The 21,526-nt window shown below is 41.9% G+C and overlaps 2 protein-coding genes and 1 long non-coding RNA gene across 4 annotated transcripts; 2 read left to right on the top strand and 1 right to left on the bottom strand.

Moving 5' to 3' along the window:
- Positions 1–3,680: 3,680 nt before the first annotated feature.
- On the top strand, positions 3,681–8,265 carry frrs1l (ferric-chelate reductase 1-like). The gene is made up of 5 exons (XM_004077862.5): positions 3,681–4,208; positions 5,677–5,761; positions 5,974–6,112; positions 7,036–7,282; positions 7,358–8,265. The coding sequence occupies exons 1-5, from the start codon at positions 4,004–4,006 to the stop codon at positions 7,528–7,530; spliced, it is 849 nt and encodes a 282-aa protein (XP_004077910.1). The 5' UTR covers positions 3,681–4,003; the 3' UTR covers positions 7,531–8,265.
- Positions 7,694–9,215, bottom strand: LOC105355928 (uncharacterized). The gene is made up of 2 exons (XR_910242.3): positions 9,076–9,215; positions 7,694–8,632 (listed from the first exon to the last, which is right to left on the bottom strand). It is a non-coding gene; the product is annotated as an uncharacterized LOC105355928 (long non-coding RNA).
- Positions 9,070–20,448, top strand: tmem245 (transmembrane protein 245). 2 transcript variants are annotated; one of them, XM_004078112.5, is made up of 18 exons: positions 9,070–9,756; positions 10,475–10,592; positions 11,834–11,929; positions 12,230–12,337; positions 13,714–13,911; positions 14,002–14,171; positions 15,427–15,450; positions 16,867–16,971; positions 17,048–17,130; positions 17,226–17,316; positions 17,787–17,885; positions 17,950–18,078; positions 18,152–18,274; positions 18,426–18,571; positions 18,639–18,739; positions 18,829–19,003; positions 19,123–19,317; positions 19,390–20,448. In XM_004078112.5, exons 1-18 carry the CDS (start codon positions 9,157–9,159, stop codon positions 19,433–19,435), a joined length of 2,607 nt encoding a protein of 868 aa, XP_004078160.1. In that variant the 5' UTR covers positions 9,070–9,156; the 3' UTR covers positions 19,436–20,448. The 2 variants fall into 2 exon arrangements, with proteins under 2 accessions (XP_004078160.1, XP_011483528.1); XM_011485226.4 differs by lacking the exon at positions 15,427–15,450.
- Positions 20,449–21,526: the final 1,078 nt, after the last annotated feature.

Raw genomic sequence — 21,526 nt, 5'->3', positions numbered from 1 at the left:
ACAAGTTGGTGTGTTTGTCAGCTGTGAATATGAACGTGTGTGTCACACTCAGAGGTGTTTAATGAGCGCAGATCGATGGCTCATCTGTGCCTCCTCGTCGCCAAAGCAAACATTTCATCAGAGCAGCGCATCCCTTCAGCCTTTTGGCACACACTGGGAGCCCAACAGACAAACGACACAAACCAAACCGCGTTTGCAAATCAGAGCAAACACGGACGAGCCATCGCTCAGATCCAACTGTTACAGGGAATTACCTTGAATGTGTGAGAGGGCTTTACTTGGTGAGATGGATGTGAGGGTGGATGGGGGTGTAAAGCAGAGGGGTGCGTGCAGACAGAGGATCGTGTCAATATTGCTTACAGTGAGTAAAGTGATTTCTGACAACTCTTAAATGAATCCTTGAGTGTGGGGCGGCCTGCAGCGAGATCCGTCCGACTGGATGAGGGTGAGAGGGGGAGCTACAGGTAATAGCTTGGGGTTATGAGGAGAGCCAAGTCGATAAGCGATCTGGTTTCTTCACAAAGGAGCTGGAGAGAGTTCTTGTTGTGACTGATGACGATAAATCTGTGACATTTTTTTCCCATTTCATAAAAATAGTCACATTTTGAATTTGGAAGCACTTCAGAGAGTGTACTGTTTTGTCTCCTTTTTGTGACTCTTTTGCTTTCACTAACGTTCGCTCTGATGAAAATTGTGTTTTGGGTGTATTTAAACATGTTTCTATGGAATTTTCCTCATGATGGAGGACGCATATAAAGATAATTAAGGCTAAAATTGCATTTTTGAGTATTGCCTTGTTCAAGTTGTGAATCAGGAGCAGATGAAAAAAATGCTGTTTGAAAAAGAGCTTCGATGTTGCGTAAAAACTACAATTGACAGGCCACAAGCTCCCTGCTCCGCTCCATTCGGATGCATCCACAACTACATCCATGTACGTCTTCATTTTCCTGGTCTGAGCTGGCATTTGGCTCGAAACTATATGGTGGATAGCTCCTATATTGCTCGTCTTTTTTCTTGCACAGATAATATTAGAGTTAGGGTTTGTAAGGGGCTGTAAGGAAGCAGGGGAAAGTGTAAAAGTGGCCAAGAAAAGAACATAAAAAGAAATTAGCCTTTTTTAATTGGGGTTTGATATTCCTTATGATTTTTTTTTTGGTGCTCCCAGCAAGCATTCATCCAGTAAGGCCTGTATGACATCAGGCTTTTGATTTTTCGGTTTAGATCATGCGTTGCTTTTGCATTCTATTGATTTTCTCAGTGAGTTGACAGAGTGAAGAGAAGAAGCTCAGCAGTTTAAAGGCAGGTTTCCGTCCACAGAGCCTTATTGACTGACAGCTCTGACTAAGCCATCGGCAATGCTATTGATCCTCCGTAACATCCAGGGCTAATTCTGTGTGCCCGTGCGGTTAAAAAGCATCCATACTCTCCTTTTTTTTTTCCATATGAGTGTGCCTGCACATATGAGCCTAGCTGTGTCTGCAAACATGATGGCTGTCAACTTAGCAGAAGACAGATCTAAGCTTGCTCTCATAGCAGCTGTGTTTCTGAATGGATCCTGCAGCCATTGTTCTGCTGTCACCAACCCATCTCTCAGACCCAAGAGACACACCGCTGACATTTACAAGACACCCCCCCAATGCACACACACACACACACACACACACACACACTCTTGTCTGATTCTTCTCTCTTTCCCACTGCTTCCATCAAGGCCCCCGTTCATTCTCTCTTTCTGTCACTCCGTCTCTCTCCGTGGCATGATGTACGGGGACAGACGTGTGTGTCCGAGTGTGTGCCAGACAGTTTGAGTGTTTGTGTTAATGAGTGGCCCTTTAAGGCTATTAAGCTAAGATTGGTATGCCCAGAGTCCCTCATTACCCAGCAAGCATTGCCCCCAACACAGAATGGTAATTGGTTCGGAGAGAGGGAGGGCTGAGGTAGAGGTGGAAATAATAAGAGGATAAACACGAGATAATTGGGCGGATCGAGACCAAGAGAGGCGATTGATCAGGTTGATATGTGTCTGCACTGAGCGGCGGGGTGAAGAACAGGAGGGTTAAAGGTCACGCACTCTTGTATATGCACACACGTATGTTGTGCATCCGGCTTAAGCTTACATGCATCATGCAAATCTGCACAATGACACACTGACACATGCTCTGTGTGTCCGAGGGTCCTTAAATTAGACATCAAGCTGCTCATACTTGTATTTGTGATGATTGTCTTGTGTTATTATTTGTTGTTACACTGCCAGCTGTGAGTTTGTCCATGTGTGTGATTAAGGAAGCCTGTCAGACCCTGTCAATTGTCAGCACAAAACTCAGTGTAACAACAGCACCACCTGCAGTTCACAAGCATGAACAACGATGGAAATATAATCCTCTTCAACAAACACATGAAAAAAATGCATTTTTGTCTGCATAAAAAACTTGAAATGAAAACTTGAAGTACATAATGAATGTACAGCTGCTTAATTTTATGTTGTGCACTTGATGCTTTTATGTTTTGTTTTTTGCCTTGAAGAAACAGTTGCATATATTTACACCTCTGTGTCCAAATGACTTTAATGTTTTGACAATGTTTAGTCTGGATATCTTTTTAGTTTTTGGATTTCAGTCTGTCAAGATAGATTAATTTCTTTCCAACATCTGATTCCACAAGATGTTGCTACATGCTTCAATGGAAATCCCCCTCTTCACTGTGGTTAAAGACAAAAGATAAAAGTTTGGGAATTCCCGTGTAGTAAAATGAGCACATTTTTCTACTTTATTGGTCCTTTTTAATTTGTCTGTGTTTTACAAAAACTAATTTTGAGACAGAAACAGGTAAGAAGTGCACTTTGTAATCCCATATTTAGCCCTTTTTGAACAGTAGTGAAACTATAAACCACCCAAAACATTTTGATCAAATCTCTGTTTTCATGAAAGGTTTCCTGTGAGATTAGTTCTTAAACTACATGTTTTTCAAATTGTACAATATTTCAAAATCATCAATATGTTTTAAAGCAGTTATAAACATTCAGTGTTCAATATGTTCTGTTTAATGCCTAAACATTTCCCTAATTTTTTAACAACGGGCGAACTCATGACCATGTATCGGCATCCATTTTGTAGTGATTGATTTTACATAAAACTACTATCAATCCACCTAATACTAAAATGTCTAGTGCTGGAGGCCTGAGTGCCAGAACAAAATCTACAAATACATAGGGAGAACATGCACACTCCACACAGTGACCGAACAGAAAATTGAACCAGGGCTCTGTGGGGGGATGGTGCAAATCCGAGTTTTCATTTTCAAGCTCTGTTCGAGAGGGGAGAAATGGACAGATGTCGCCATCTAGCGTTAAAATTGTATATTACAATAATAGTTTTTTAAAAACATTTTTTTTCGCTCAAAATGTGAAATTATGCATGATATACATGATAATAAGATCTATTACCTTTAGAACATGTGAGCTCAGTTTTATATTCTATAGTCCTCTCAAAAACCAAAGCCAAAATGAGAATACATTTACATTTACATTAAATGAAAATCTAAACACATTAAGTAGCTGTAACAATATCTGACGAGCGTGGTTGTGCGGTTGTTTAGCTCTAATTGATTTGCGGGAACAGTACGTTGCGTGCGCTCATTGGACGGAACTGTGATTGACTGAGGACGGAAAGCAGAGAGCGAATGGGGGACACTCTCCATCCTCCTGATGAACATAAAAAAAAATAACTAACCACCAAAGGGCGTCCATCTTTAGGGTTAACGGGGGGATTATGTGTGCGTGTCGGATGATAAAATCACAAATCTGGCTAATCTAGGGCTGGATTAGCCTCGTGATCTCACGGTGATCGGCCCTGCGTTCCCTCTGAGAATCATACCAAAGGGATGCGGGGATGGTTCGGGGACTCTGCCATGGACGCATGTGAGCTCGCAGAAATCTGGGCAGTGATGAGAGTCCTCTTTGATTCTCGTTCTGGATAATTGGGTCTGAAAATCGTTGGAATTCGTCATGGTGTCGCTGCGGAGACTCCTGCAGATGTCGGTGCTGCTCTTCCAGAGCAGCTTGTGGGGAGTCGAGCCGAGCCCCACCGAGGAAGGAACGCTCCGGAGCGGCCACGGGGAACACGGAGAGCCGGGCCACCAGGAGCCTCACAAGGACTCCTACAGCACTTTTGCCTCTGAGTTCCTGGAGTCTAGATACCTATCTGATGACGGTAGGGATCTATTGGGGCATAAAGAAAGACAAACAGTCTCTCTCTGTAGCACCACCCCTCACTGCTGATTATTGATGTTGCATTTTACCTGCATGGGCTGCAGGCCTTTCAGCACCAAGGACAGCTCCCTCCTCTCATAGCTTTGACGTCAAAATGATTTCCAACTAACTTTAACCATAACTCCTAAACAAGGGTGAAAAATGATAACTGACATTTACATAACCTTTTTACATAACTTAGAACTCTTGAAGTTTATTTTATTAAGTACAATTCAATATAGGTTTACAACAGACCATATATGTTTAGGAAGTATTCTGTACTTCCTATACCTATATTGAATTGTACTTAATAAAATAAACTTCAAGTGTTCTACTTTTTTGTTAAGGAATGTTGTGGGTTGTAGTGTTTTTAAATAACAGGCAAAGGATAAAATAAATGTGGTTAAACACAGATAACTCGTAGAGGCTTTTCTTCAAAAGCCTCCATAACAAAAATTTCAAATATAGGTCATTGATGACACCCAACCAAGATTTACTTGGTATTAGTTTATCAGAAATTTGGAAGCATGTTATTCTGAGCTGCTATTTGAATGTACATATCAGTCAAAGTGTTTTTTGTTGTTAAAAAATAGAATTGACGACCCTTTGTATTTGATTAAATTCAGAATTGTATTTCAGAGTGACGTGTTTGGGATCATTGTCCTGCTGGAAGGTTTCAGCCAAAATGCTCTCACTGATGGAGGCCATTTATGGCCTCATTTTTCCTTTCCTTCATATGGATCAGTCCCCTTTTGCAGAAAAGCAGATCCAAAGTATGATGATGTTTTTACCCCCATGCTTCACAGTGGGTCTGGTGTTCTAGAGGTGCAACTCAGAATTCTTTCTCCTCCAATCACAGCGAGTGATTTATACCAAAAGAGTTCCATTTTGTTTTTATCTGACCACATGACCTTCTCCAATCCTCCTCTTTGGTCATGGTCGAAAGGTTGCTGTTTGGCTGTTTAAGGGTGTGGACAGGTGTCTTTTATATAGAGAGTCAGCTCAAACAGGTATCACTAATACAGGTAACGAGTGTTGAAGAGCTTCTTGAAGAAGAAGTAACAGGTCTCTGAGGAATAGAATTTTTGCCCATTTCTGGAGCTAAATACTTATTTTCTGCATCAGTATCAAAATAAATTCTTCAAAATGTATACACTGTGATTATGTCTTTTCTTTCAGTCTCTCACAGTTGAAGTGTACATGAACATTACACCCATCTAAACTTTTTAAGCAGGACAACAAGCAAAACTGCTGAAGAACAAATACTATTTTGCCCCAATTTGTTTATTTGTCCTTGTAAAATCTGCGGTTTTGTTATTATAGTGTGTACACCCCCACAGTGCAGATGGCTTCTGCTGAGTTGAGCCTGTTTGGCTGAACTCCATCGTTTTATGTGGGACCAACAGGGTGACAGATTTTCCATCTTGCAGGTTATCCGTTCCCCACCGCCCCACCAGTCGACCCATTTGCCAAGATCAAAGTCAGCGACTGTGGAGTAACCAAGGGCTGTATCAGGTGAGACAAATTTTGCTGCAACTCCCGCAAATGTAATTTCTGTGGATTATTGTACAGACTGTAATTTAAAAAAAAAAAAAGCATCAAATGGGACGTGTTTATCCAAACAGTTCCCTTTTGTTTTTAACCAAAGTGTTATTTTGCAATATTGTCGTGATTTCTATGCGTATGTAGTTCCTCTGACATGACAAAAGTCCTCTTTCTGCATTCAGATACGGAAAACCAGGGTGTGACGCAGAGACGTGTGAATACTTCCTAAGTTATCGACGCATTGGAACAGACGTGGAGTATGAGATGAGTGCCGACACAGACGGATGGGTGGCTGTGGGGTTCTCATCTGACAAGAAAATGGTGAGAAATGGCATGTTATCTCTGTTTGTTGGGACTGTAATCAGTAATGTGGCCCGTATGGAAACTGCACAACAGGAGAGCATGTCTTGGTGACTGTTTTGGACAGTTGCAGCTTCATACAACAATACAAAGAATGAGAGTTGGAAAATGAGTAAATTAACAATAACAAAGAAATGACTATGAACCTTTTTTGTGTTTCTCAATTCTTAGGTTTATCTTGGTTTTGAGACCTACAAATACAGAAATCGTAAAAGAAAAATCAAAGCTGTACATTTTCTGTGCCTGAAACTAGGAGTGTTATTTTCTGCACCCTTGCTGCACAGTAAGTCTAAATGATGTGGAGAAAAGCAAGCACTGATGCTGGCAGTCAGATACACCTCATACTACTGATAAGGGATCCAACAATGCTCTCTTGATGGGCTGGGATTAGGTCCAGAGATTGCTGGTAGTCACAACAATCACTTGGAACTTTCTGAACTTCTGGTTAAACAAACCCTGAATTGATGCCTGTAGACTGACAGTCCAAGGCTTTCACATTAAAAGAACTTTGGTCCAACAGTAACATTTTTATTTAAGAAATCATTAAAAAAATTTTTTTAGCTGAGGGTAAAGTGCCACCAGAAATCATACGATTGACCTACATTTACAGAAAGAGCAACGTGAATTTGTCAAGTGTCATTGTGGTTTAAATGGTTTTTGAGAATGCAGCTTTTTACCGCCCTTGGAGGTTTGATTAAATCAAAGTGGAGTAAAAGAAGTGACTAAAGACTCATAAAAACTTCATGTGTTAAAGAATAAAACCAGGGAGAAGTCCAGGATTTAATGACAGAGTTCTTGAGTTTTCAACTCATCGATTCCTCCTAAAAGCTGTGTCGAGGCAAAAATTTGAATGTAACTTCCTTGATCAACCTCATTTCCTGCAGGGGGGAGATGATGTGATGGGGTGCGTGCATGATGATAACGGACGCGTACGGATTCATCACTTCTACAACGTTGGCCAATGGGCCAAAGAGATCAAGAGAAACCCAGCTCGGGATGAAGAGGGAATTTTTGAGAATAACCGAGTGACTTGCCGCTTCAAGAGGCCTTTATACGTTCCCCGAGAGGAAACACTGGTGGACCTCCACCTGTCATGGTATTACTTGTTTGCGTGGGGCCCTGCCATTCAAGGTAAGCCATCTAGCCAGAAGCTTTTGGCTGTTTTTGCTGTCCACTTTCAAAAACCTTCTTGTTGCTTTCCAACAGGCTCTATCACGAGGCACGACATCGACAGCCCTCCAGTCAGCGACCGCATGATCAGCATCTATAAGTACGAGGACATCTTCATGCCCTGCACAGCTTATCAGACCTTCAGCTCCCCCCTCTGCCTACTGCTTATTGTTGCTCTCACCTTCTATCTGCTCATGGGAACCCCATAAGGAAGCAGTGAAGGCCTCAGAGAAGAAACGAAATGAAGCAATAAGAAGCAAAGCTCCCATTTCTACCTGGAACCACACTAAAATGCACACTTGGCACAAAAAATGACAGAAAAGAATATATTACTTCTACAAACGCTCCTGACAATTAGTCAAACAAATACTCTTGAGAAGTCATTTATAGACAATATATTAAAGTAGTACTAGTTAAGAAAAGTTTAGCAATTTCAACAGTTTAGGATAGCTTCTTTTTTAGATTCTGTATACCCATAGATAAATCTCACAAGTCTTCAAAACACTGCATGAAATCTCAAAAAAAAGCCCATGGACGGAAAACCGGCTGCTGAGTGATGATTTATGGTGAACCTGGCTAAAACTCAAAGACTTTGTAAGGATGAAAGGAAATTAAAAAAAGCTCACATGGACACTTCCGGCACAGATAGCCTGCTATGTTTATGTGGACAACTGCCAAATATTCTCTGTCACCCGCAGAGAATGTTTGTTTATCACAGTATTTTGGCCCTGTGGCTGCAATAAGGACGGATACACAAGCCTGAAGCAAACTGTGGACTATAATGCAACAGGAATCAAGTTTTTTTTCTTCCCTGGAAAGTTATTCTTGTAGCAATTCCTCTTGAAAATATCTGAATATGTTAAAATGCCAAACAGTGTTTTCATGGAATGGTAAACATTTTAAAAATGAAAGTTTAAGAAAGTATAAAGGACAATACTACTGTGGATTCATGAATTGCCTTGTCACTTTACCAGTATAATGCCAAACATCATCTATGAAAATGTGCTTACCTTACCTTTCTTGTTTTTAATAACAAGACAAAAAACAACTTACTTTTAGATGAAAAAAAACAGAAAAATATCAGGTTTTCTAAGAATAAACTCATTGTGTTTCTCATAAATTTGTCAATGAGAGTAAGAGAGTCATGTAAAATTGAATCATAACTGCCTTTTAATAATCCAATAAGGTACCTAATAGAGCTGCAAGGTGTGAATGTGAGAGTGTGGCCCTGCAACAGTCTGGCAACCTGTCCAGGATGTCCCCCGCCTTCACCTGAATGCAGCTGGGATTGGCCCCAGCAGTCCCAAGGCCCTGAAAGGATTTAAGCAGGTTTGGAAAATGGATGGATGAGTTGTCTGATATTATGTTGAAGGTAAATAGTCTGAAAGGAATGTTCTGTCAAAGTACAAAAAGCCAACCAAGAATTAAAGCTAATACACAAAGAAGACAAATAAAGGAAAGATAAAAAATAGGCTTATGACTTTTTTTAACCATGCAAACATATGTAAAAGTAAAACATATATCTATTTAAAAAAATATTGTAAACAGCAAAAATTAAAAAAGCCAATTTCAATTTTAAAAATGGCCTAAAAGACTACGTAAAGAAAATGTAAAGTAAACATAAATGATCATCCAAATAAGAAATTATTATTATTATTATTATTATTATTATTATTATTATTATTATTATTACTACTACTACTACTACAACTACTAATACTACTACTACTACTAATAATAAATGACTGTCCTACATTTCCCATGGTCCTCGTGGGGTGACGTCATGTGTCGTCATCCGTCCCCGGTGGAGCAGTTGGACACGCAGCGCCAGGAACATGGCAGACGAGGAGGGCTCGCTGCCGGCCCCCGGCCCCGTCTCCCCAGCGGAGAGTCCTAAAACCGAGCGGCCTCATTTCGTCTCCTTCTCCGAGAGCGTCCAGCCTGCAGTCGGCATGATGAGCCAGCTCCTGGCCCAGCACTCGTCCCTCAAGTTTGACAAAAACATCAAGCAGGCCTTCTACAACACCGGGGCGATGATCTTCGTGGCGATCTGCTGCGGGGCGGCCGTGCTGGTCTACTTCATCCTGGAGGCCTTCCTCCGCCCGCTGCTCTGGGCAGTGCTGTGCGGCACCTTCCTCCACCCCTTCAAGCACTCCCTCGCTCGCCTGGGCCGCTCGTGGCTCAGCGGCCTCCAGGACACCGGGACTCCCATCGTGGTAGGGACCCTGCTGGTCCCGGTGTGGTGCGTCAACTACGGGGTGGAGGCGATGGGAAGGCTGGTGCTGAAGAGGCTGACGGTGCTGCTGGTGATCGGTGCCGGCGCGCCGCTGGTTTACGTCCTCTACCTGTCCTGGAGCGTCATCGGCGTGCAGGTGATCCTCGGGCACGTCTGCTGGGTCATCGGGACCGCTCTGGACTGCTTCCACGCGGTGTGGGTGAGTCAAGGGCCGGCCATGCCGGTTATTAACATAATACTGCACGTTTTCTAATATTTTTACACTATTAGTAAAAAGTCCAACGTTATTAACACATTTTTGAACAACACCAAAAAATGTGTTTCAGTTAAAGTGACCGTTACTGCTGTTGCAAAACACTAATTTAAAAAAAATCTTTAACACGTCAAAATTTGCATTTGTTTGGGGTCATGTGGCCTGTTTCCTGTTATTTAAGCCTCTAATACAACACTGTTTTATTACTGCATCAGAGACTGGAGCCCTTTTTTTCCCTGTAATTTGTGTTCAACCCTTAATGATCAGCTGCTTTCTCTGAAGACAGTGTTGCACTCTGCCTGCTTTTATAAATAGGAAGAAAATCGACATATTGAATTACAGCAAAAGATGGCTTTGGTGTAGAACCAGCTCACATGATTGTAAACAAGATTTTCTCCAACAGGAAGTTCTAAAAATCCTAAATATGGAGCATATGAAATGAAGAGCAACAAAAAGATTAGCCTTTAAGTAACATAAAGTCAGAATATAATGTTTTGAAATTGTCCAAATGACAGATTGCATGTTATTGGTAGCAACTGACATAAGTATATTTAATTTTTTAAGATCTGTTATGGTTGTTCATGTAAAAGGGCTTAAAACACCCCATCAAAATGTAAAATATAAATGTTTTTTCTGTTGACATCTCTGCTCCTCCATATTACAGGTGTGCAGTGTGGTGTTTGGCTACTTGCTGGCAGTCTGTTTCAAGTGGAGTCCTCAAACGGAGCGATACCTAAAGACCATAGCCGTCCCTGTCTGGGTTGCACTCCTCTTCTTTGTTGGTACGTGTGGCGGTCTGGAGGACCTGTTCAAACCCATTTTCTCACACTTTTCTGCCTCTGAGGGGAAAACATTTTTCAGCTTTTTTCACACCGAGCGTAGAAAGCCTGCAGAAAACGAAGGGCTCCAGTGGAATTCTGTTCAAGCATGTTTTATTTAAGGGTGAAGGAGTGATGAGGAGGTTCTGTCCTTACAAGTCCAGAGAACAGACAGGGGTGCAGAGTAAGATGAGGAAGTCAGCAGTATTTTTAGCACATGTAAGGCGTGTGACTGCATGCTCTTACAGAGGGGTTCTCCTTAAAGACCCACTACAATGAAAGTCACGTTTTTAATGTCTTCTTATGGCAATGCTTCTCAATTGGTTTTTGCAAGGCCCCCCCTAGGAAAAAGAAAATGTTTCACCCCCCCCCCACTCTCTGCGGTGACTATAAATAAAATCAATATCTATAAAAATTGTGTAAGTATACCTGAAATTGTAACTTTAAACATTAAGAAAAGAAAAAAACAATTTAAATCCACTTTCAACAAATATTTACTTTATTTAGCCACACAGAAACCCTGTTATAGTCTATAACAGAAAAGAACATTTTTGACCAACTGAACCATTTGACGCTGAGAAAAATAATTCAATCAATAAATAATATTAAATGTAAATTGATCTGAAACATTAATAGAGCAGCACCAATATATTTAACGTTTTTAGTCTGAAGAAATGGGTAAAAAACATTGTGCTGATTTTTTTTTTTCTAAATGATGGATTGTTTATTTATGATCTCTTAAAGCACAGCCGTTTTCCTGTATTACCTGCTGTCTTTATGTCAAATACTGACACAAACTAAACGAAAGGCAGACGCAAAGAATACATTTATATGGAAAATAAAGACACATCATCAAAATGTCTACAATAGTTCATAAAGAATGACATTATTAGAATGAGTTTTTGAAATATCATAATCAAAAGGCACCCGATGATCTTGGTGTTGCGCAATAGAGGCTGTGCTCCCGCCCACGTCAGAGGTGAGTTTCTAATGAACTTCTGCAACTATTCAGAAACTATGTCTTAGAAAACAACAGGTTTTTGATTTTGGCTGAAACTGGGAACGCTTTGAAAATAGATCAAAAGATGATCGGACTGGGATATAGAAAACTTTGAGGGTCAAAGTTAGGCATTTCAACTTTGATCATTTTTTTCTTGACTAAAAATGCAGCATTGTAATGAGGTTTTTCTCCGATTCTGCTTCAGTGTCTCTGACTGGCTCGTGGAGGGTGCCCATATTTGTGGTTGTGGCTGTTCTTCTCATCGTTGGCTCCCAGGAGAAACCGCCCGTCGCTGGCAGAGGTGACGTTCGCTCCTCAGTTCATCTACACCCACTGCTAACCTAAACCAGCAGTACTTGTTTAAGTCAAAGTGCTTCTAAAATGCAAAACCCTGCAGGATATTCCAGATGGGCTCTTCCCGCCAAACCAACTTTTTCTGGAAATTCTCCTTACGTATTTTAAAGCTCAGTTTTTCTTTCTTTCACATCTTAACCTCACCTTCAATATCAGGGATTTCTTTAGATTTGCTTGATTAAGATAGAAAGACCTGCTGCAGTTTTGTCAGCACTTGTTTATTTTTTTTTCTGTCAAATTCCTGCAGGAGAGCTGTCTGGCCAGGTGCTGTCATTTGCTGCCAACACAATTTACATGGCCATTTCCTGCAGCAGCTTCCAACCAAAAGCAGAACTAAGTGAGAACTCCACCTCAGGTAATAAATCCCACTTTAGTTTCAGTTTGGTCTTCTGATATAGGAGTCCAGAAAGTGTCTGGTGATCGAGACAATTAGTAGGGTTGTGCCGATGGACGATATCATCGTCCATCGTGATGGGTGACTGACATCCCGATGGAGAGACCACCATCGTGATGCCACGCCCTCGCCACGTTGCGCGTCGACACCATAAGCCGCGGTTACATGTACAAAATATCCTGATGGGATCAATGGTCGGATTAGAATCCAACCGTGTAGATGGGCCCAGAAAAATGTTTTCAGAATGTAAAAACGTTCACTAAGGTCACAATTTCGGTCAGAATAAATCATTCGCACATGCGCAGTATTCGCACATGCGCAGTTTGAAAACCGGAAGAGGATACAAGTTCCCCCGAGCGGCTTTTTTTCCAAACTTTATTGAATATAACAATTCAATACAAAACGATAACAGCGCCGAGCGGCTATATATATTGACATGTCAGCTCGTTAAAATACGAGATGATCTTCTAAACGTGCTTTTAATAATGTTACGGTTATTATGAAACACCTGTTCGCTCATCATTTTAATTTTAATCCGTGTGGTCAGTGCTTTTTCTGAACGTAGCCAGGATTAGCAGTATGCTAACACACGGGCTAACAACATTAGCTTTGGGTGGTGCTGCTTGCTGGCTGCACGTAAACATGTAAGAATAACATCAGCCTTTATTTAGTCGGGACGGGCCTGGAAACACAAATCCACGTGATTGTTTGAATGTTTTCTAAGGACTGAGCGACATTTCTGCTTTGATGCTTAAACCGCTGTGTGTCTGCTGACGATCTGAGCTCAGACACACTTTTAGACCCGGTTCTGAGTTTGATAGCTCGTCCCCCTAGAGCTGCGGGACGGATCGCAGTCTTAAATCTCCCACACATACCGCTCATGTACCCCCCCCCCCCCCCCCCCCCCCATCAAACACAGAGCTGTAAATCCGCACTCCGCCGGTCCACTCCGCCAGTTAAGTGCGGGAGCGGACTACTTCTTTTCTATCTTGCTTGTTACTTTTTCTGTTAAAGTCACTTCCCTCAGTTTATACTGGATCATCGCGGATTAACCATTAGTTGGGAAATAAAATGAAAAAAGCAAAATAACGAATAGCAGTTATATAAGAACGAAAAATGCAAAAATACCCCCCCCCCCACGATGTCATCGTCCATCCCGATGGTTGACAGCAAACATCGTCAACGGCCAATTTAGGGGACATCGCCCAACCCTAACAATTAGTGTTCAGGATAGTTTGTTGTTGTCAAATGGGATTCTCATAAAGTTATTTTGAGAAAAAAAACCTCTAATCACTGGTTTTTGTCATATCCATCTCCTGATTCTCATCTACACAAAGGTGGTGTCAACCCAGTAGCTCCGCCTCCTGCGACTCCCGGCTTCCCTCGAGGAGCTTTACCAAGAAGCCTCTTCCACAAAGACAAGCGCTCCCGTAGAGCCAGTGATATCTATTTCATTCTGCTGGTCTGGGCTATTGCTCTGGTCCAGGTGTGGCTCCACCTCTGGATTGTAAAGCTGCTACCCATCCCTGTAGCTGGTAACACACAGGCAAACATTGACCCATCTATATTTATGGGTTAAGCTCCACGGCTTTCATGTGCGTTTCTTTCATTGTTTTTTTTGTTAGTGTGGGTGCTGAAAAAGTTGGCGGTCCGCTTCGGTCTGAAGAGTTTTGCCGAGCGCACTCTGACCTCGTGGTGGGTGGTGCTGGAGAAGTTTGGACGTGAACGGGAAGATGCCCTGCTCCCTGGACCAATCAAAGGCCTGGTTCAATTCCTGCTGCGTGTCGACATCAAGGTAACGCCTCCATCACACCCCTATCCAACGTCACGCTGGGCCACCCAACCTCTGCCAAACCCTCTGAATCAATTCAATTTAAATTCAACATTCTATAATTCAATTTATGATTTATTAATCTATTTATTGAAAGAAAATGTTTCTGTTGTGAAAAAGTTTTCACATTGCTAGGGATTTAAACACAACAAACATAACTTTCCTTAATGAATGAATGCAAATTCCTACATTAAAAACTAGGCTGATGTTATTCCCTTGTATTTACGTGCAACCAGGACAAAAAGTGACGGAAATTCATGTTGGCCACATGAAATACGTGCAGCCAAAATGCACACTGGTAACACACAGGCAAACATTGACCCATCTATATTTTAAGTGCGTCCAAGGTTGTATATTTATAATTAAACTTAAAGTTAAAGTCCCATAATATGTTATGCACCTAGGTGTGTAAAATGTGTTCTCCACATATGTCCCTCCCCTGGAGGAGTGGTGAGCAGCAGCAACAGCCGCGCGGGCTCAGCATCTATCTGGTGGTTTAACCCTAAACGCAGCGGTAATCCTCATTTTAACCCTTCCTCGGGGTCCAAGAAAAAACTTCAGGCCTGGCCGCACGTATTTCGAAAAATTACCTGCAAATAGACACTTTCTAAAAACTAACAGAAAAGCAGATATTTTAATAAATAAAAGGAATCTTTAATGAAAAATGGATCCACATATTTCAGGAATCCAATTTACCGCACATCTAGTAGGTGAAGATTAATTTGAATAATAGATTTTTTTAAAACCCAGACTTAAGACTTTCTGCTAGTTTCTAGTGTGATTCTCAAATCCCAATGTCCAGTTTTACATACCGGTACTTGTAAGTCCTGTCCACATGGAGCGCTGTGTTGAACTGGCATAGTTGGAGCATTTGAATGCAGCAAAGCAAACAGGAAGTAAGATGTTCCTCAGCTGTAAAAAAAAAAAAAAAAAAAAAAAAAGCCTCATCAGCTTAAAGAAACAATTGAAGCTAGACTTAACACATCAGCGGTTTTACCAGCGGTGTATTTTCTGCCTTTTAGATTTTAAGGGGAGGGTTTGGGGGTTATGTCTGTTTCGGGGATGTTATTTTAATCTCAGTGCAGTAAAGTCCTCGCCGTCTCGCCCTTTGCTGCTTGTACCCAGACTGAAACTCTCTTTGCTTTATGGGTACATGTGATGGACGCTGAACACATTAATGGTAATAATCTTCCCAATGTCTCTCTGTCTCCCTCCCAAGCTCTGGCATTGGCTTAACAAGCAGGTAATGAGTGTCTGAGCATGAGAGAAAGCAAAAAAAAGAAAAGGAAAAAAAAAGAAAATCAAGGTTAAAATAATAATAATATAAATGACCTATGCTTTTATGAATGAGTGGGGACACCCTGTTGTTGCTTCTTTCTCCCATCCACTGTCATCTGTTCTCACTGCTTTCCCGTCTTTTGCTTTGATTTTTTTATTATATCTTTTTAAGCTGCAGTCAGGCGGGTGGGCGGGACTTGTTGATCCCTCCGCCTCGTCTGTATCTCATCCTGCTTTGATCTAGCCGACAGCTTTGTCCTGACAGTGTGTGAGCTGCATGGAGAGACATGGCTGATGTGGAGAGAGCAGGATAGAGCATTTCACAGATGTGCTGCTTTTTAAACCATGTATGATACTGAGAAAAGACAATCTTCTGAGCACAAACATGTTAAACATCTTTAACATTTATTGATAATAGGAAAGCTTTTTTCTTGTTTTGGTGTTTCTTAGCCGACGTTCATCTCCGTTGTGGGTTTAAACTTGATCTATGGTCTGCTAAGTTAACCTTTAACCTTTTGAGAACAAAAGATTAACATTTGTATTGTATCCATGAACTGACATGAAACCAACCATGTAACATGAGCGCTTTAGGACCAGGCCATCTGACCAAGTTGCATCTAATGTTCCTTCCTTTCACACCCATGAGCTGTCTTCACTGCGACCCCTTGATGCGTTTGTGACGTCCTCTTGTGATCCCAAACGCAGAGGGAAGCTGCTAATGGACTGTAAATGCAGTTTAGAGCATTGAGAAACCTGAGTTAAGAAGCATACCGTCTCACAGCCAGGTGGACACATCTGACACCAGCTGTGGAGAAAACAAAACGTTCACAGTAAATGTTGTCGATCGGTTGTTTTTAAAGCGTGAAAGGGCTTTTATTCTCAAAATATTTCTGAGATTAAAGGTGTGAAAAACTGAGAAAATTGGGCAGGAAGGTAGAAATACTCAAACTTGAAAAATTATTATGTCAAAGATGTGAGAAGGTTGACCTCCCTTTAGGATGCTGCCTTCACGACAGAGTCCAGATGTTGACAGAATTGAATTGAAGTCTGATTTAAAAGTGTAACTTCTCGTCTTCTCTTAGTTGTTGCAGATTTCCTCGATTAATCTCAGAAATCCTAATCCTTTTATTTATGCCTCAATTCGTTTAAGGCATTCTTAGATTTATGTTGCAAAATCTACACACAAAAGATGTGTGCACAGATCGACTGGTGCATAGAGTGCTCAACCCTCTGATCCTGTTTGGCAAAAGAGAACATTCAAAAAAGCTTTTTGTCATGGGAAGAACACAGGTTTCTTCATGTATCTGATTCCTGTGGGTCTTGAACTTCCTCACTTTTGTGTCAACACACTCCCCTCTCCGTTTTTGTCTCCTGCACTCAGATGATAGTTTGGCTGGAGCGATCACTGGATAAAATCATCAGCATCTTCATCATCTTCCTCCTTGTTACAGGGACCCTGCTCATGGCTTTGCTGCTCACTGCTATGGTATGTTGTATGTACGATAAGATACTTCACTCCAGGGATGGTTCACACAGTCACAAGGATGCTGTTCTGTCTCCAGGTCCATCAGGAAAGTGTCCACATCATCGAAGTCACCAGTAACCTAATCAACGAGACAGTTTCTAACCATCCGGAATGGGCCAAGTAGGACAGTTTTTGTGACTTCTCTGTTGCTTCAAACTCCAGCGTGTCTCCTATTTTTACTAAACGATTCGTCACTCTCCTGCATCTCCTTCCAGCATGCTTCCAGAAGCTCGTGTTGTGCAGAAAGCTCTGAATTCAGCTGCTACCAATGTTTATCAGCACGGGAGAGAATGGATAACACAGAAGGTGGGAGCTCTAAAGTGGAGTTATTTCTTTTATAGCCAATAAAGTCTTAAATTATTGAAACTGGCAAAGTTTGACTTAAAAAAATACTCTCAATGAACCACCAAGGTAACAAGACGATGTGCAAGAGAAAAGAAGTAATTCTCAGCTTTTCTGTACATTTAAACTCGAAGTGACATATCCAACATTTGATAGGGGTTTGAGTCATTCTGGGCTTGACTATAACGCTACGTCCAGACTGGGCATGCGGCGTGCGTTCCTGAACACATGTTTAGCCCATGGTACATAGAGCCCCTCAACAGTTGTGGAGACGCATGAACACGAGAGTTTAGATTGCGGAAGCCTGAAACGCACATTTACTTAGAATTTTCATTGAACGCTGTCGCTTGAACGCAGGTTGCGGAGGACGGTGTGAACGTAGCTTTAGAACTGAGCTTTGACGATAACGGTTGTGATATTTTTTTTGATGGAAGCTCCAAAAGATGCTGGGAGACAAGGCCAACCAGACGGCAGTGATTGAGAAGCAGGTTTTGGAGCTTTGGGACAGACTGTACCACTCTTGGTTCGTGAAGGTAAGTGGACATTGTTTAACCTCTAAGCATTGGGTGATCCAATAACCAGCACTTTCCGCTGCAGAATGTGACCCAGTCTGGCCGCCTTCGTGGGCACAAGATGATTCAGAGACACAACAGCTGGCTGGGGGACATCCTGGACTGGAAGGACATTGCTTCCTTTCTTCAGGAAAATATTGAGACTCTGCTATCTGTGAGTTTTGGTAAAATGGAGATATTGATTTTGTAGATGTGGATATTTTACTGTTGTGGCGTTGCTCTTATAGATCCTGGAGTCACTGTGGGTAGTGATGAGCAGGAACGTCGGCCTCCTCATCTCCACGACCACCACCCTCCTCACCGTCTTGTTCCACAGTGGCACTGCGCTGCTCAACTTTGCACTGAGTTTGGTATGAAACCCTGAAAAAAGAAGCCCGTCCTGAAGCTTTACTCATATCAGGCATTTCTATCTCTGCATCTTTTTAGTGTTTATGCACTTGAAATTCTGCTGATGAAGACTCTGAAATGGATGGAAATGATTCTGTGCCGTTTCCTGTGCAGGTGATCTTCCTCACCACCCTCTTCTACCTCCTGAGCTCTAGCGGTGAATACTACAAACCCGTCAAATGGGTGATCAGCCTGACGCCTCTCTCCCAGCCTGGACCCTCCTCTAATATAATTGGTCAGTCTGTGGAAGAGGCCATCAGGTAAATGCTGCTGAGTCTAAGAGCCGCCCCAGAGGTCGCTCCGTCTGACCTTTCGTCTGTTTTCCAGAGGAGTATTTGACGCCTCTCTGAAAATGGCCGGCTTTTACGGCCTCTACACGTGGCTCACCCACACCATCTTTGGCATCAACATCGTCTTCATTCCCTCTGGTGAGTTGCCATGTTGTTTGTTATGCAGTTGCTAAGCCAAAAAACAGTGTTGTGTTGACCCCCCCTGCTTCCCCGCTCTGGATTTGAAGCTCTGGCTGCCATCCTGGGGGCCGTGCCGTTCCTGGGGACGTACTGGGCGGCTGTGCCGGCTGTGTGTGACCTGTGGTTGGTGCAGGGTGAAGGCGTCAAGGCCGTGCTGCTCCTGATCTGCCACCTGCTCCCGACGTATTTCGTAGATACCGCCATCTACTCCGATATATCAGGGTATGTGGGCGACATTTGAACAACAAACAGAGTCCCTCTTCAGCTCTTGTGGGCTTCACCGATTCTCCCACATGATAAACATCAGAAATGTTTTCTTTCTTTTTGTTTTTTTTGTGAAGGGGCGGACATCCTTACTTGACGGGTCTGGCAGTAGCAGGTGGAGCATACTATCTAGGGCTTGAAGGAGCTATATTTGGGCCCATCCTCCTCTGCATCCTGGTGGTTGCTGCCAACATCTACAGTGCCATGTTGATGAGCCCCAGCTCTGCCCTGCCCACTCCAGTGCAGCCCCAGTGGCCTGTCCACCCTATGAGGTAAACCGACGGCTCACACATGGGAGAAATGTGCAGATCACTGCTAAACAGCGTTTGTTTTGTCTGTTTTAGGGACTATGCCGAGTCCACCCCCTCTGTCCCGAAGACCAGCGAGTGAAGGCGTCAGAGTGTTCCAGTGATTCCAGTCAGCTGATTCTTCCAGCTAAGGGCTCACGATTTTCGACCTGGCTCTGCACTATCGATGTGGACCAAGAAAGTGCCAGTTGTGACGCCGTCTGAGTACAGAATGGAACCATTTGTCCAAACTTTACGCCAGATCTGCTCGTGTTATTCAGCAGGCAAACATCCTGATCTTCCACCCGGACCAATGACAGCTCATGATGTTCGTCATATTGTAAAGACACTAAGAGTGCCTAAAGTTATTTTTAATACTGAGAAATACTTACAAGTCTTGCGTCTTTTAGCAAATCAAAAGAGGATGTATTTTATATACTGAGGCTCCGATCTCGAGTCCAATTACCTGCTACTGTTTAAAGCTCTGACCTCTCCTCACAGAAAACAAGGTTACCGGTAGAACGTTCCAGAGTTCCCATCCCTTAGGTTACGTTACCACGGTGGAGCTTTCGTTTTGACGAGCTCTAAACCAGAGACTGATGGGATTTTTGATGCCGCATTCAGGAAGTGGGATCTAAGCCAAGGGGTTTACAGGAAAAGCCAGTTTTAACTCTTCATTTATTCATTTTGAGTTGTCTTTTACTTCTGAGAGCACTTAACTGATGTGGCAGGGCTAAAAGCACTTTCAGACGCAGCGCCTTGGTTCCGTTAGGTTCAATTCGTTGAGCACTTTTAGGTTTGAGTGATGGTGTGATCCTCTTTAAAGATGTCTGTACTATTCACTTCATCCACCTCACTGTTGCACTGCAAAACCTCAACCTTTTGAAAAAAAAAGACTTGTTTAAGTAGTTTTAATATTTTATTTATTTATTTTAAAAAGTGCGAAAAGATTTATTGAGCTGGAACTGCAGATGTGTGTAGAGTTGATCGATTATTAGCCACCATGTTGGCTATCTGAGCCGGCAAATGTTTTGTCTGAACGGTTTATGGAAAAGGTTTTTTATTTTTATTTAACAGTTTTTGGATATGCACTGAATAAAAGATTAATTAAAAACACATTTGTTTTGCAGCTTCTGTTGTAAAATGCTGAAAAATGACCTTTTCTCCATTTTTCCAACGTATCGTTAATGAGTTAAACTTACTGTGAGAGGACTGAGTCAGACTGTCATCTGCTCTGCAAAGGCCTGACAGATTTTCAATGTGTCAGTGAAGCCCTGACAGATGGACAGATAAAAAAATGAAATCCTCGAAGTGCTCTCCTCCAGAGCAGCTGCCGGTGGCGTCAACTATGAGCAGAAAGTGCTGATCAAATCCCGGAAGTCGTTCTCTCGAGTCAGGTAGTTTTTACTAGCTATTAATTTTTGAAAACTTTTTCTATAAACTCACTGTAAAGCGCTTCAACATAAATATGCAATTTGCCAGAGGTTGTCAAATGATAGAGAAAATGATTTGCTATTGCACCTTACGTTACTTCCATTGATCCTGCTCTTTTGACAATTTGATGGGATGCAGCAACAGATAAATCTGTTAATAAATAAATATAGAAACCTCTAATCCTGCAAAAGGGGTTCAATTACATATAGTGTGTAAAGGAGTAAAGATATTTTTTTTCCATTAATGTTTAGCTTCTGGATTCCGAATTAACCTAAACTTGGATTTGAATAACTTTCTTTTTTTAATACTTCTTATTTAAAAAGTAATTTAAAAAACTTTACAAAATGGGTGTCCATTTTAACAACAAAAACAAAAAGAATAAATGAGACACACAATCCGTGTTTTTAAAACACGTTTTCAGAATGTGTTTTACCGTTTGGTTGAACAGGGTGTTGAAGGGTTAAAGAGTGTCCACATCTTCACAGAAAACAAAATGGTGAAATGCAAAATAAATAAACACGCCTGAGGATTCTGGAGGCAAAAAAAAAAAAAATATTTACAGTATCCACCTGGTCAGTAATTTGCGCCTTTATAAACCTTTCCTCTGAAATTAAGAAGACTTGGAGGTTCTTCAAGCATCAAACTAATGGAAACATGTAAATTTGGAAGAGATTGAAACTATTTTTTTTCAAAGTAAGATACTTCACCAAACAGTATTTTAAACATCTGTGTTTTTGGGAGCTTTGATTTGTTTGATGGT

The sequence above is a fragment of the Oryzias latipes genome, chromosome 16 (assembly GCF_053564925.1).
Source record: "Oryzias latipes strain Hd-rR chromosome 16, Olatipes_Hd-rR_3.1".
Lineage (NCBI taxonomy): Eukaryota > Metazoa > Chordata > Actinopteri > Beloniformes > Adrianichthyidae > Oryzias > Oryzias latipes.
The sequence above is the reverse complement of the archived record's forward strand: the minus strand, read 5'-3'. Positions and strand labels throughout refer to the sequence as shown.

What these genes read in the sequence shown, in the direction of transcription:
- frrs1l (XM_004077862.5), top strand. Translation starts at nt 4,004, where the DNA reads ATGGTGTCGCTGCGGAGACTCCTGCAGATGTCGGTGCTGCTCTTCCAG. An exon ending in GTAACCAAGGGCTGTATCAG is followed by an intron (nt 5,762 to 5,973) that starts GTGAGACAAATT and finishes TTCTGCATTCAG; the next exon opens with ATACGGAAAACCAGGGTGTG. An exon ending in TCTCATCTGACAAGAAAATG is followed by an intron (nt 6,113 to 7,035) that starts GTGAGAAATGGC and finishes CATTTCCTGCAG; the next exon opens with GGGGGAGATGATGTGATGGG.
- tmem245 (XM_004078112.5), top strand. Translation starts at nt 9,157, where the DNA reads ATGGCAGACGAGGAGGGCTCGCTGCCGGCCCCCGGCCCCGTCTCCCCA. An exon ending in TGCACTCCTCTTCTTTGTTG is followed by an intron (nt 10,593 to 11,833) that starts GTACGTGTGGCG and finishes ATTCTGCTTCAG; the next exon opens with TGTCTCTGACTGGCTCGTGG. An exon ending in TCAACTTTGCACTGAGTTTG is followed by an intron (nt 18,275 to 18,425) that starts GTATGAAACCCT and finishes TTTCCTGTGCAG; the next exon opens with GTGATCTTCCTCACCACCCT.